The sequence below is a fragment of the Panthera onca genome, chromosome A1, assembly GCF_046562875.1.
Source record: "Panthera onca isolate mPanOnc1 chromosome A1, mPanOnc1 haplotype 2, whole genome shotgun sequence".
Classification (NCBI taxonomy): Eukaryota; Metazoa; Chordata; class Mammalia; order Carnivora; family Felidae; genus Panthera; species Panthera onca.
Genome location: NC_138339.1, coordinates 51,251,124 through 51,267,148, shown reverse-complemented (window position 1 = coordinate 51,267,148; position 16,025 = coordinate 51,251,124). Strand labels below are relative to the sequence as shown.

The 16,025-nt window shown below is 38.1% G+C and overlaps 1 protein-coding gene across 2 annotated transcripts in view; it reads right to left on the bottom strand.

Moving 5' to 3' along the window:
• Positions 1-13,995, bottom strand: part of TTC1 (tetratricopeptide repeat domain 1) — a 46,520-nt gene extending 32,525 nt beyond the window's left edge. The window contains exons 1-2 of one of the 2 annotated variants that reach the window (XM_060634904.2): positions 13,885-13,995; positions 12,125-12,489 (exon numbers count right to left, since the gene is read on the bottom strand). In XM_060634904.2, coding sequence (XP_060490887.1) covers positions 12,125-12,457 — 333 coding nt within the window. In that variant the 5' untranslated portion in view covers positions 12,458-12,489; positions 13,885-13,995. Of the gene's footprint in view, positions 1-12,124; positions 12,490-13,858 lie in introns of both variants that reach the window. The other variant, XM_060634903.1, reaches the window with a different exon arrangement.
• Positions 13,996-16,025: the final 2,030 nt, after the last annotated feature.

Sequence of the window (16,025 nt, the reverse complement as noted above, 5' to 3'; positions counted from 1 at the left end):
TGGTTCTATAGGGAGACCTGGGTGGTTGGCTCAGTCAGTTAAGCTTCCAACTTTGGCTCAGGTCATGATCTCACAGTCTGTGAGTTTGAGCCCACATTGGGCTCTGTGCTGACAGTTCACAGCCTGGAGCCTGCTTCGGATTCTGTTCTGTGTCTCCCTCTCTCTCTGACCCTCCCCTGCTCATGCTCTCTCTCAAAAATAAACAAACGTTAAAAAAATTTAGAAATGGTTCTAGAAATACATTATTTTCTCAATTTCCTTAAAAGACAAAAAAGACTAATTACAATACTTTGTGGATGAGTTTACAGCATATAATTGATATAATGTATATGACAATGGTGGCACCAAGGAAGAAGAAACAGTTATCCTGAAGCAAAATTTCTATATTTTACTGGAATTACAAAGTATTAAACTAAACTAGACTCTAATAAGATGCATAATATAAATCTATACAGCAACCACTAAATAAATTTAGCTAAGAAACAGTTTAAATATTAGAAATATTACAATGGTACACTAAAAAATTATCTAACATAAAAGGCACTAATTTTAATTTTTAAAAATTAAATTTAAATTTTAAAATATTTTTAATCCCCTTGCTATCAAGAATTAAGACACTTGTAAAGAGGATGACAGTGCTTTAGAACATGTCATCCAGTCCCAGAGAACTCACTTTGAGTTGTTTTGAGAACTATGTTAAAAATAAACCTTTACTGGGCACCTAGGTGGCTGTTGGTTGAGCATCTGACTCTTGATTCTGGATCAGGCCACGATGTCATGGTTCATGAGTCTGGGCCCAATGACAGGTTCTACACTGACAGCAGAAGTCAGCTTGGGAGTTCTCTCTCTCCTCTCTCTGCCCCTCCCCCTGCTCATAGGCATGTGCTCTCTTTCAAAATAAACAAACATTAAAAATAAATAAATAAATAAATAAATAAACAAACAATAAACCTCTACCTCACTGAATCAGGGATTCGCACCACAGATCTTCAGTTGTTTTTCTATAGGTAACCCAAGGCCATTTTCCACTGAATTAGCAAAATGAGTTCTTTGCTGACAGACCAATTCAGTTTGCAAATGTTTAACATCTATTCTTTGCCTTCACAAACATAGGTATGCTAGGATCTTATTTTATTCTATTTTCCAGGGAACAATGTTCTTGGATTATAGGGTAAAAGAATTTCACAGAATAGAGAGAACTATATTTTCTTAAAGACAAAACAACTTTGAAGTATTATATTGCAAAACACGATCCCAACAAACATTTCTATACTTTTAAACTAATCAATTATCTAGTTATTTCTTATTTTTTGAGGTAGGGAGGAGCAGAGGGAGAAGGAGAGAGAGAATCTTAAGCAGGCTCCACGCCCATCACGGAGGCCGACACAGGGCTCAATCTCATGATCGTGAGATCATGACCTGAGCCAAAAATCAAGTCAGACAGTTCACAGACTGAGCCACCCAGGTACTGCTCTCCAGTTATTTTTAAATTTCATCACCACTGAGGGGCGCCCGGGTGGCTCAGTCCATGAAGCATCTGACTTCAGCTCAGGTCATGATCTCATGGTTCGTGGGTTCGAGCCCCGTGTCGGGCTCTGTGCTGACAGCTAAGAGCCTGGAGCCTGCTTTGGATTCTGTGTCTCCCTCTCTCTCTACCACTCCCCTGCTCTCTCTCTCTCAAAAATAAATAAACATTAAAAAAATTAAAAAAAAGAATTTCATTGCTACTGAGATCTTTCAACGGCGATCTAACCCATGTCTAAATGTGGTTACTTTGATTAATGATACCACTATAAACTAAGTTAGGTTTTAACTGATAATTTAACAGGTGGAAGGTGAGCATTTGGAAAAAAAAAATACAAACTCAGTCTGAGTTGATATTAAAATTTAATCAAATCACTGAAGCAAGAGTAGACTTTTAAAAATGGTGCTGGGACAACTTGGTAGTCATTTGGAAAAAGATAAAACTAGAATATATGTTGCATCTTACACAAGAGCAAACTCCAAGTAGACTGGAGATCTAAATATAAAAAGTGAAACCATATAAGTATTGGAAGAAGATATAGGTGAATTCCTCTTTAATCTCAGTGTGAGGAATAGCTTTCCAACTGTACCTCAAATCCTAGAGAATTGAAGTTGATACAACTTTAATTTTGGTGTAAACTGGCAAATGTCAGAAGGTGCTCCTTAATTCCCTTATTAATCATGAAACAACCACCTTTTCAGTGCTAGCTAGGAATATTCCCTATTCTTAAGATCAGTGAATAAAAAGAAACAATTTGGAGCTTATAAATGTATACTCCTTCTATCATTAAATGATAAAAAACTTGCATTAAATACATTTAAAAAAATCATTTAACAATCCTGCAATGATCATAGATTTAATACATAAAAAGGAGAAAATCAAGAGATTCACACCAGCAGGTTAATTTCCATATTGTAAATCTATCAGCAGGTCTCTGCTTCCCCCTGCAGTTTTGTAAAGTAATTGCTATAAAATAAACTTTTAAGTCAAGCACTGTGTTCAAAGATCACTTAATGGTCAAAGAGAAGGTTAAAAAAGCCACACACTTACTAAAGGGTTGGAAAATGGAGGCACAAGTACCATTGCTGCTTCAGTCTTATCTAGGTGGGGTGGAACAACTACACACTGAAAGGACTGAAGACACCCATCCTACAAATGATCCTGAAGGGAATTCCTTTATCATTAAAAAGACAAGCTTCAGTTTTGTTTTCTTTGAAATCAGACATCATTTGCTTTACACATACAGACATATTTGTTTTTTCCACAAGTTACTTTTAGAAGTCTTCTAGGGAGTCTGGAGGGAGGTTCTCTGGATTTGAGCTGTAGTGAGAATCTGACCTCTCACTAAGTCTTATCTTTCTCAGGATAGATGACTGACCTATAAGGAACTAATCTTGGAAATATTTCCTTGTTTCTCAGTTCAGAAAGTTCTATTTCCCAAAATTCAATTTAATAGAAATAAATTTCCTTATTTTAGTACTGTTTAAATTCAGCCCAACAAACCTTTTATAGAACCTAAGCAAAGAGGAAGATAAAAGAAAAACATCCCATGAGTCAACTCTTCTGATGTGAGATGCAGTCAGTATACTGGTTATACTTGCGTTTTGGAAGCTTGGTCGTATTTGTCAATCTGGCTTTCTGTCTCCCAAAGAGTGACCACAGTTCTACCTATAACAAAATGACCTGGAGATGTTTGTTAAAGCAGATTCCTGGCTGCTACCTCACAAGTCTGTGCTATCAGACACTTCTCAGGGCTTTGCATGATTAATAAATTTCCTGTGACTCTTAGGCACTATACAGTTTGAGAACCATTGATCTACATAAAGTGATCTTCCTTAATAAACACAAGGAACACTGAATGCCACTTTAACTGTTTCATCAGCAAAGAATCTAAAATTATCCCACTAACTTCCAAATGTTTTGGGAGTAAAAATTTTGGAAAAGTTATTTCCCCTGACTTAAACTCAGGATCAGAAATCTAAGGTCTTTCCAATTCTTAAATTCTAGGATTTTATTTAATCATTTGTTAACAGTGTTCGTTAAATCCAATACTAGTAAACTTTAAGAAATTAATAAATATGGCAACCTTAATTCAAAAGGATGCCCATTAAAAAGGAAAAAACAAATCAGAAAGAGTTTTGTCATAAGGTTAACAGAATATACAGGGCACTATAGAAAAGTTACTGAAAACTTTCTGGAAGCAACCAGAAGAATGTTCCCTGCAAACAGGCCCACTGCTACAGCAGCATTGATAACAATTATGAAAATAACACAATGAGAAGGCAGAAACATGGAAATCAAAAGGATTAAGTACTGTGAGATTAAGGAAAAATGAGAGGGAAATAACTGATGAAGAACTTCTGTTCCAAACAATACTTCAATAATGGTCCCTGGCTAGAGATAAAGTCTTGAAGGAAAGAATAATCCTTTATGTCTTCAGAGCCTAAGGAAAATGTTTTAAAATCCCAGAAATCTTGGGGTGCCTGGGTGGCTCAGTCGGTTAAGCACCCGACTCTTGGTTTCAGCTCAGGTCATGATCTCATGGTTCGTGAGTTCAAGCCCCATGTCAGGCAGCATGGAGCCTGCTTCGTATTCTCTCTCTGCCCCACCCCCATCCCCCAAGAGCTCTCTCGCTCACTCTCTTTCTCTTCCTCTCAAAATACACCTTAAAATCCCAGAAATCTTGTGCTCTGAGTCCACATTTACCAAACACAGACTTCTGTACTTAAATGGATCTATGGGTGTACCTATTTACAAATGAATACCATGGGCAAACAACTGGTAGGAGGGAGCCAACCCATTAAAGTAACTACATCTGCACTTTGGCTTACAAATAAACTTTTCATTTATAGCAAGAATTATATCACTAGAGCCCTGATGAACTCTAAGTCCCTCCATCTTCTCCATATTTGTAAATGGAATCACCATCCACCCAGTAGCTGAAGCTAAGAAATCATGCTGTATACTACTTTGCCCCATTGCATGGAACATTTCCCTCTCTGATTGTCACACATTTGACTTTCCCTGCAAGTCTTTGCTGATCCACAACCTCTCCAGAGAAGGCTTTTCCTGACCAGCCAATCTAAAGTAGTCCTCCCCATCCTTCCAACCCCACCCCTACATCACTTCATCTTAAAAATTTTTTATACTTCCCAACTAGCATATAGCAGCTAGGAGAGAAGAGAAACCCTCTCATCCTGTTTACCACTGTATCCTTAAGGGCTTCAAACAATTCGTGGTATGTGGAAGAAATCCAAGTATTTCTGGAATAAATAAATGAATGAGATAAACTCTCTGTAACTCGTAAGATCAATTACTGACCTTCACAGGAGAGATAATCATAGTATTTATTCAACAGCTATTGAGTGAAGGAAGATGATGTGCAAGGCCTTAAGACAGTGGTCTTCAAACTTCAGTGAGCGCATAAGAATTATCTAGGGAATTTACATATGACTAAACTCCACTGTGACAAGTACCCCAGAAAAGGTGATTTTCTCACAGGATCAGCCCTATGCAGTATGTTCTATAGGTTCTGATACTATAAAGCATCTTTGTATCATAATTTCATAACAACAATTCTCATCTGCTACCAGATTTGTCCTTTACATCAGCCACACCTTTGAGAAGCACTTATTTGCTTCACAGTTCCAGTACATCTCAAATGTTTGCTAAAATCCCATTCCTCTGGATAGTCATGTCAACATTTAGGTTTTCACAAATACTTAAGATATACTGCTGAAACACACACACACACACACACACACACACACAGTGCTTTCCTTAAAAGATTTTGCCTGTTTTTAAAAATCTTAGCTGCCTTCTTCCTCCATTACTCTTGTTTTTGCCTCCTCTCCCTCCCCTTCTCCATTACTGATTTAGGAGTTCTGCTGAGAACTGGAACTCCAATTGAGCCTGGATTATCTGCTCAGCCACAGGGCAAGTCAAGTCTGCTTGAATAACAGGCTTTAGCTATTGATACTTGATTCTACCTGAAGAGAAACATACACAGATCCTATAATAGCATTTCTTTCCAAATCCTCAAAGGTCAGCTTTCTGTGCTCTGGTAAAAAATCCATGTTGGTGGTAAAGAATCAATTTTTATTTATATTCTCAAAATGGAATTACTTGTGTTGATTATAAATGTGATGTGCACTTACTGTATAAAAAAAAAGTAGAGAATAAAACAGGTGAAGGCGATTAAGAGGTTCAAACTTCCAGTTATAAAATATGTCACAGGGATGAAAAGCACAGCATAGGGAATACAGTCAATAATACCGTAATAACTTTGTATGCTGACAGACTTACTGGTAAGCACTACCATGGCAAGAACTGAGTAATGTATGGAACTGTTAAATCACTATGCTGTCCACCTAAACCTAATAGAACTCTGTATGTCAACTATACTTCAAAAAAGTATATTAAACATAAATAAAAATTTCCCAATAATCACACCCCGTATCTTTCCAAACTTTCATGTCTGAACACATTTTTACACAGGTTTTTAACTCAAAAGGAATCATCATGGACTATTCTATAACCTGCTGTAAAGGGAACACACCTCTTGCGTGTCTCCTCTCCTACCAACACACCGAACACTTCTGTGACCAGACGTGTGGGAGTTTCCCCTGCACCAACAACTCCAACTCTACAGCAGACACCAGATGCTGCCCTGCGTTTTCACTCACTTTGGACACACTCCACCTGGAGATGCATCAGATCCTACAAATTAAGGACTTGCTCCCAACCCCACCCCTACTTCAGATGCCAACTGCCAGTCAAGGTTGTCACCTCTGCTTTTGACCCTTGGGCTATAAACTGGAAGTTCCCATGACTTCCTCCTCAGTTGCAATTAATTTGCTAAAGAGACTCCCAGAACTCAAGAAACCAGTTCACTTACTAGATTACTGTTTTATTCTAAAGACTGTAACTCTGGGGCCCCTGGGTGGCTCAGTCAGTTAAGCGTCCGACTTCGGCTCAGGTCATGATCTCACGGCTCATGAGTTCAAGCCCCGAGTCAGTCTCTGTGCTGACAGCTCACAGCCTGGAGCCTGCTTTGAATTCTGTGTCTCCCTCTTTCTCTGCCCCTCCCCTGCTCATGCTCTCTCTCCCCTTCAAAAATAAATAAACATTAAAACAAATTAAAAAAAAAAAAAAGACTGTAACTCTGGGCACAGGCAGACAGAAGAGACGGTATGCAGGAAGGGGCACTGAGCTTCCATGCTCTCTGAGTATGTCACCCTCCTTGCACCTCTACATGTTCACCCAATTCAGAAGCTCTCTGAACCCTTTTGTTTAAATTTTTTTTTTCATTGAGTACTTTTGTTTTATTCAAATGCCAAAACATAAGTTTCAAGTACAAATCGTAGTTATACTCAGTTTGTTTATTTATTTTTTAATGTTTATTTATTTTTGACAGAGTGAGAAACAGAGCATGAGCGGGGGAGGGGTAGAGAGAGAGGGAGACAGAATCTGAAGCAGGCTCCAAGCTCTGAGCTGTCAGCACAGACCCCGACGTGGGGCTCAAACTCACAGACCGCGAGATCATGACCTGAGCCAAAGTTGGATGCTCAACCGACTGAGCCATCCAGGCACCCCATCAGTTTGTTTGATTTAAAAACATCGATTATGCTATGTTAGCAACTTCCAAAACCAAATGGAAGTTGTTGTGACTATAACATCTCCTAGTGCATTTCTGGAGGATTACCCTTAATACATTTAGTAGCTACTCCAATTTTCACTCCACAAAAAGGAAAATTATGATGCTATAAGGAAAAGATAGTGAACAGTTATAATATGAAAGACTTCCTGAGAAAAACTTTAACCAGTGCTAGACAGACTAAGAAGGATACCTGTTTCTGTTCCATATTATAGCAAACAGGTTTAAACATTCTGCAAAAGTGCATTTCTGGTCCTACCCAGCCATAAACAGATATCTCATATCTCTTACTACATCATAGAAAGCCCAACTTTTCATCAACAGGATTTAGAATTTGCTAATTGCTTGAGGTTCTTTTCCTAAGAAAAAGGGGGTAAGAGGAAAACTCAAGTGTCTATGAACCAAATAATGAAAATAAATATTTAAATGTACTCTGATTTAAATACTTTCAAATGAGGTTGAACTGAGTGAACAGCATAGAAATTTGTATCATCAAGCTTAAAAGATACCCAAATATTTTAATATTTATAAAATCAAATGAAGTAACTTCCATTGTTAAGTCCCTCCAAATTTCCCCCACTGTTTAGTGTTATATAATGAAGGTTAGTAACTTATATTTTAGTGTGAACACATTCATTTCTGCTGACAGCAAAACATAGATTTTCTTTAATGTTCTATGAAGACAAGAATTAGATACCTAGGATCAAAGAACAAAACAAAACAGGAGCTCTTGGGTGGCTCAGTCAGTTAGGCGTCTGACTTCAGCTCAGGTCATGATCTTATGGTTTGGGGATTTGAGCCCTGTGCCAGGCTCTGTGCTGACAGCTCTGAGCCTGGAGTCTGCTTTGGATTCTGTGTGTCCCTCCCTCTCTGCCCTCCCCTGCTTGTGCTCTGTCTTTCTCAAAAGTATAAACATTAAAAAAAAAAAAAAAAAAAAGAAGAACAAAACTAGCTGAGTACTTTGGTAAGTGCACAATATTAGGGTATTTTATTTAGTTTAGCACATGGCTGTTACTATGACTGATAATGCATGCTACTTTTAGAATTAGATGGTCTTTTCCTGAAGATTTAAGGCAGACTTCAATTCTATCTGCACACTCATAGTACTAAAATGGATTTTTTAATTTTTAAAAAATATTTATTTTTGAGAGACAGAGAGGATGACAGAGGGCAGAGAGAGAGGGAGACACAGAACTCGAAGTGGGCTCCAGGCTTCGCAATGTGAGCACAGAGCCCAACGCGGGGCTCGAACTCACAACCTGTGAGATCATGACCTGAGCGCTTAACTGACTGAGCCACCCAGGCGCCCCTGGGGTTTTAATGTAGGTTTCAGTACATAAGCACCACTGGTCAAATCATTGGTCACTAGTGATTAACTCAACCTCCAGCCTCTGTCCCCTCCCCAGAGGTGGGGCTGAAAGCTCCAAACTCTGACAACCAGACCTCATTCTTGAGGTGATTTTTGGAAAGCTCCTATGTGTGTGGTTGAAAGGGGCTGGTTATAAATAACAAAACACACCCTTATTTCTTATTAGGAAATTCCAAGGGTTTAGGAACTCTGCTAGGAACTGGGACAAACCCAAGTACATAATTGTTATTATAAGCCATATTTCACACCTGCTTAATTCAATTAACAGGTATTTTTTCCACATCAATATTGAGATTTATCTTTCTTTTTAATGACTGCATTACATGCTACTGCATAAAAATGGCAAAACTGTTTAAAGTAATATACCCTCTGTTGAACATCATTTCTAATGTTCAAAATTATGAATGATGTTGTGACACATCTTTATGTAGACATCTGTACACATCTCTAATAACTTCCTTAAAATAAATGACTAAAAATTGTAAAATTCAGTTCCTCATCTCTACTAGCCACATTTCAAATGCTCCACAGCTGATGACTATTAAAATGTGGTTGATCATGGCCAGTAGCTACCATACTAAACAGAGTATACATAGAACATTCCCATCACTGCAAAAGGTTCTATTGATAGCCTTGGTCTAAAGAAATATTCATATTAAAAATGTGATACCTATATCCCACAGAAATGACATAGCACTTTAAACTCCCAAAATTAGCACAAGCACTCTTTGTGTCCTCTCATTGCTGACATCAGATAAATCGAGACGTAATGTTTTAATCTGCACTTAAACACTATTAGTGAGGCTAAAAATCTGTTCACATTTTTTGGCAATTTGTGTTTATTTTGTTGTCGTTGAATTATCTCAACTCTATTTTAAAAGAATCAAGTTTAAAGGTATCCTGTTCCTAGTGACCTATAAAAGCAAACCATGTGTGCAGTGAAGAGAGATTTCTTCATCTGTTTTGCTGGTTTCCTAATAATTTCATAAAGATATTTATCAAAACACCAGAAAAATACCCAAGAGAGTAGTACCACAATTAGGTAAAGGTAGTCTGCACTCTTGGAGGTTGTTTCCTTAGTGGAATTAATGGTTTACATTTCTATAAAATAACAATGGCTATCACCACAGCATGTTGTTTCTAAGAGATATTGTTACAAATTTTCAAATTAAGCTACAAAAACATACAAGTTGATACACAAATATAAAATACAAAATGTTTATATCTGAAAAGTGATTATATTTACACAAAAGTCTAGAATAGGAAAAAACCAACCTATGGAATAGGAATCAGAGCAGTGGGTCCCTGGGTTGGTGGGGGTGCAGGGACAAAATGAGTGGTGATGCACACAATGGGAGTTTCTGGAACGATGGTTATGTTCTGGATCCTAATAAGGGTGTGAGTTACACAGGTGCATACAGTTGTCAAGACTCACTGAACTGTACACAGAATGTAAACAGTTTCACTATATGTAAGTTATATCTTAACTTTTATTTTTTTATTTTTATTTTTTTTTATTTTATTTATTTATTTATTTTTTTTGGGACAGAGAGAGACAGAGCATGAACGGGGGAGGGGCAGAGAGAGAGGGAGACACAGAATCGGAAACAGGCTCCAGGCTCCGAGCCATCAGCCCAGAGCCTGACGCGGGGCTCGAACTCACGGACCGCGAGATCGTGACCTGGCTGAAGTCGGACGCTTAACCGACTGCGCCACCCAGGCGCCCCTATCTTAACTTTTAAAAGGAAGAAAAAAGTTTAAAAGTCATTGTGCCATTTAGAATATTCAACTTAGAGGCAATAAAAGTAATTGTTTTAAATATTTATAGAACTTAAAATGTGATTCCTGGCCAGGAGACACAAAGTTTTACTAAATTGGGAATGGGAGGCAGAGTATGTAACATCTCGAGTCAAATCACACAACTGTCAAACCAATGGCACAGTAGAAAATTCACCATCAGGGTAAAACACATTAAGGTATCAGAAAGGCATTGCTAACGTTTTAACACAGACATTTAATCAATGCTTCTAAAAAGCCTGCACCTGTGATATGAATCAAACACTTTCTGGAAAATCATTTCCCTAATTATTGAACAGTATGTGATTTAATTTTCTGAGCCATTTCTGCTGAGGTAGTTTATGAAATTGGTTCATTTTGCCCTTTGTCCTTCTCTTCTAAGCCATTGTTATTTTATCGTATCACACTAGCACAAAAGCTAACACATGCACGTTAAAACTAATAGACTTGGGGTGTGTGGGTGGCTCAGGCGGTTAAGCGTCCGACTCTTGATTTTGGCTCAGGTCACAATCTCACGGTTGTGGGATGGAACCCCATATCAGGCTCTGACAGCATGGAGACTGCTTAAGATTCTCTCTGCCCTGTTCCCCACTTGCATGGGTGTGCATGTGCTCTCTCTCAAAAAAATAAAAAATAAAATGAAACCAATAGGCTTAATAATGAAAAATGCCCAAGGAGAGACAAGATGCTCCGTGTCACATTACTTCCCAATTCCCGTTACAGTGCACATTCAGAATCCCTGCCCATTACCAATGTATCATAACCTGTTCAGTGAGTGAGCTGTTCAGAAGCCTAAGATACAAATCTCATTCAAGTTCCTTGCAGACAAGGAACTCAGATATTATGGTAACTATTCAGATGACCTCGATTAGGAGATGAGAAGGAAGGATATGTGGACGATACCAAGACTTCTGTCTCCAAAAGTGAAGGCTTGCCCAGTTAAGGATGTGGCCCAGGGGCAAAGAAGCAGGAAAATGTACATTGTTTTAGTGTATTTGCTTTGTAGAAAGACAGCTGTTTTTGTTATTAAATGCTACATTATACTTTGGAATCAGACCTGGGTTTGAGAATCAGTTCTGCCATTTATTACACGTGTGATCTTGGGCAAGTTACTAAGTTCTGTTCTCTTATGGGAAATGCTAACAGTTTATGTTTCATAGATGTGTTGTAAAGATCACATGAAAACACAACTTTCTAAGTTTAGTAGCTGGCAAATTATAGGTGCTTAACAAATGATAACTACTATCATATACAAGTCTATTTCTCAAGAATGTTATGTAAACAATACAGGGCCCAGTCACTGCCCTCTGCAACCAAACCACCACCAGAATATTCAGGCAGTCATATATTTTTTTTTTTTTTTTGCTATCAAGGGATTAATACAAATAAGCAGCATACCATAATTCTAAAGTCTAACCAAAAAACGTTCCTTACAGGAATTTCAGCAGCCAACCACCAATAAGGCCATTTTTTAAAAAAAAAAAAAAGCTAAAAGGTATATACAGATGTTATAAAATTATATGAGGCAAACAGAAGAACTCAAAGTTGACCAAAAAAAAAAAAAAAAAAAAAAGGAAAAAAAAAAAGGAAATCTGTTAAGCAGACACACTCCGTGCTACTGATTTATCTCAGCTCTGTCACTACTAAAGCAATAAGGACACAGATGGGCAAGTAACTCTTTCAGCACAGATGACCCAATCTGTGATACAGTATCAAACACATTTATTCATTTTAAAAAGCAGTTTATCGTGGCAGATAGTGCACAATAAATATTTACCTGTTTCTCTTCATCTGGCATGTTTTTTTCCAGTTCTATTAGGTATTCTTCATCTAGTTCAGAGGAATTCACATTATCATCAGGTTTGTTCTCAACCCTGTCCACTCCTGGCTCCTCCTCTTCAAATGAGGTGCTAGGGTCATGAAAACACTCCTCTTCTCCCTGGTCCTCCTGGGGATGGGCTTCAACATCCTTGAGCAACTTGCTCTGGAAATGGTGATCTTTGGTATTAGAAACTGGAGGGCTAGCACACTCTGCTTCCTGGGGATCTGTAACTTTCAAACCATTGAAAAGATCCTCTGGAACCCTACAGTTTTCTGACTTCTCCCCCATGCTGGATCAGTGAGGAAGGTGAAGCTGAAGTTCTGGGAAAAGAGAAAATATGTTAGGTAATGGTGCTTATACAGGTATCCACCACTTTCCAAAAGTCTGCCTTATGCCACTTCGCTTTTAACATTAGCATGGTACATTAGCATGGCAATAGCTCTTTTCGTAAAAGTGAAAATCCCCTTCAGATTTCTTTTAGTGAAAACATGTAAATATTAATGCAGGTCTTTGTAAAAGCAAACTGGTATAACTCGACCTTTTGGAAAGCAGGGGGTGGTGGGTGTGTGGAAAATCTTTATTTTATGCCATTTTGGCTCAGGAAAGGTTTGATAAACGCTCAACTTTTGAGACAGCAGTGGAAACCTGTATTAAAAAAAGATCCTACCTATTACACCTAAACAAATTTGTACCTCAAAACCCCAAAACACACCTTAACTTCCTTTCATTGAAATTATTATAAAGAAAAATTTGGTTATAAGCCCATAAATAATACCAAACATCATTTTAACTGACACCCCTTTCAGAACTTCATATAAGCAACAAAAGAGAACGATTTTAATGTGACTCTTCCTTTTTCCACTGCTCAAATTTTGTCAGGGTTGTAAAAAAATAGGCATAAGCTAAAACAAAAGTAAGAAAAATGAAACGCCCCTAACCTTTATTCAGAACGAATAGCCAGGTCGTAAAATAAATAAATAAATAAATAAATAAAAATATAAAAATAAAAATACGGGCCTTTCCAGCACCATGATACGAAGCTCAAGAATAAGTATCTGACGGTGCTTAAAATGCAGTCAGTGCCAAAACATCGATTGTCAAATTCACCCAAGTGCGCGCTGTAGAGCCCACGCAGGTTATACTGTAAAGGAAATCGTGGCGCAGCTGGTCCTCATCAGGACTCAGGCACGAAAAGAGTGGCTCTCAACCTTGGCTAAACACAATAATACTTGGGACGCTTTAGCAAGTACTGCTACCCAGATCTTATCCTCCACAGATTCTGATTTTGGCGTCTGGCGTAGGCCCAGGATACTCGTATTTTTAAAAAAAGGCATTCCAGGTGATTCTAATGTACAGCCAATTGAGAACCACTGCTGTAGAAGCTGAGTCAGACCGTCAGCAGCTCCACCCCTCACCCCTCTGGTCACAGCAAAATCACGCCAAAGCCCCTTGTGTCGCGACAAGAGCCCGAATTCGTCCCAGCTCGTCCCAAGAAAACTTCAAAAAAACAAGACCTTAATACTAAGTCTTAGCCTCCACAGAATGTTTTGTTTCCCCTGCTTCCAGGTCTAGTGGAAGAATGCAGGAGTTTGAGTCCCCGGGGTTAAGAAGAGGCCACCCTACGCTTCCCAACAGTTTGTTCTCTGAGTCCCCCAACGCCTTAAGCGGACAGCCCCAGGTGGCACTCACAGCTCCCCAGCTCCTCTCGTCCTCACCTTCCCAGCCTCTAAAATCTTCTATTTCCGTTCACCCAAGTGCACTTCCGTCGGAGCCAACCAATGGCATCACTGTTGGCAAAGCATCCTGGGAAATGTAGTGGCACCCTCCGGGAGAAAGCACGTCGCTATCGCGGTGTGTGACGCCATTGTACGGACTGAAATGCAGGCGGAAGTTACCATCTTGGGTTACGGCGAGAGTCCGCGTTACTCAGCACCTGCGGCAAAAAGGTTGTCTCCAAGCTGTTCCATTTACTCCGTCACTCTGACCTCTTATGCTAACAATGTATAAAGGAATCCTGAAGCATAAACCCTGTCCAAAATAAAATTTTCTCTCCAATGATTCTCAAACTGTGCCTTTCAAGGGGTCCATTGCTAGATCAAAACGGTTTTCATAATAACACTAAATTTGCCTTTCCCACACTTCTTTCATGAATATACAGTGTTTTCCAGAGGCTGTGTCATGTGATCGCTCAACGGCTTGAATGCAGAAGGAGTTCTGAGAATCCAGTAGTCTTCTGTTAAGCAAGAGACTTGCATAAATAAAACAATGCCACTCTTCACTATAGCATTTTTTGTTTTGGAAAATATAATGATTTATAACAAGATAATTTATGTTGGCATATAATAGGTGTATTGTTATCTTAAATTAACAAATACTAAATATTTTTCAGTTCTAATTTCTAGTATAGTAAATATTGGTAAGTATAAGCCACATAAAAGCTTTTTGTGGTCCTCATTAATATTGAGTGTTAAAGGGGTCCTGGAATCAAAGGGAACTGTTGTCCAATGCATTCTTTCAAGAAATGTTTACTAAATGTTTATTAGACCCCCACACATTATGCTGGGAATACAGAATTGAAATATCCTTCAAGGTAGCCAGACAGGTAATCAGTAATAACAGCAGAGATTACTTAGTTTTCTTTAACTCACAGAACCTATTGCAGAGATAGCTGGGAGGGACTTTATCAGGAAGGATATCTAACCTGTTTTTTGAATTTGTGTCTAAATGAAGTTATGCATACCTTCGTATTTTTGTGTACATCAAAAGCTTTAATATACAAAAACCATTAAAAATAGAATTTTTAGAATTCTATTCTAGAATAGAATAGACAATTTTAGAATTGTCCAGATTTTGGAAACCTTTTAATATTAAAATTTTTTTTTAATATGGCAGGAACTAAAAAACTGTTTGGTAGTTAGGCCTTTTATGACCTTTAAGAAGTCTTCTTAGGTGCAAAGAGATACAAACTTCCAGTTATAAAGTAAATAAGTCACAGAGACGAAGGGTACAGCATAGGGAATATACTTAATAATATTGCAATAATTTTATCTGGTAACAGTGACTACAGTTATGTAAGCATTGAGTAATGTACAGAATTGTCGAATCATTATGCCGTACACCTGAAACTAATATGACATTGTATGTCAACTATACTTCAATAATAATAAAAAAATAAGTCCTGTTAATTAAATTCTGGTGTAATTGAAAAGCTATGAATTTTGGAGCAAAATAAATAAGTAAATACATAAAATAAACTTGAGTCACAATATCAGCTCTTTTACTTTACTAGCTGTCCAACTTTGAATTATAATTCTCGTAACTAACATTTATTATGTGTTTATTAAGTGTCACATGCTGTGAAAAATGCTTTAGGTGGATTATTTGATTATTTGAATTCTAATTTGGCTCTGCCATTTGACTAGCTGTATGACTTTGCTGCAAATTACTTAATGCCTCTAAACTATTTTTTAATGTTTATTTATTTTTGAGAGAAAGTGCAGTGCAAGCGGGGTAGAGGCAGAGGGGAAAGACAGAGGATCCTAAGCGGGGCTCAAACTCAAGAATGGAGAGATCATGACCTGAGCCGAAGATGGATACTTAACTGACTGAGCCACCCAGGAGCCCCAAATGCTTCTTCTAAACTTTAGTATATAAATTTTCCCTCAAATATAAAAATTGGGTTGGGTAACAATGATACCTCACCATTAAGTTTTGGGAGAAAGAAATGGTGAAATCTCGGAGAACAGGGCTTGACACACACATAGTGTTTAATGAGTGTTAGAGACAATAATATTATGTGACAGGTCTTGTGACTGTAGCTGGTTACAGGAAACCTAATAAGACACTGTCCCTGCCC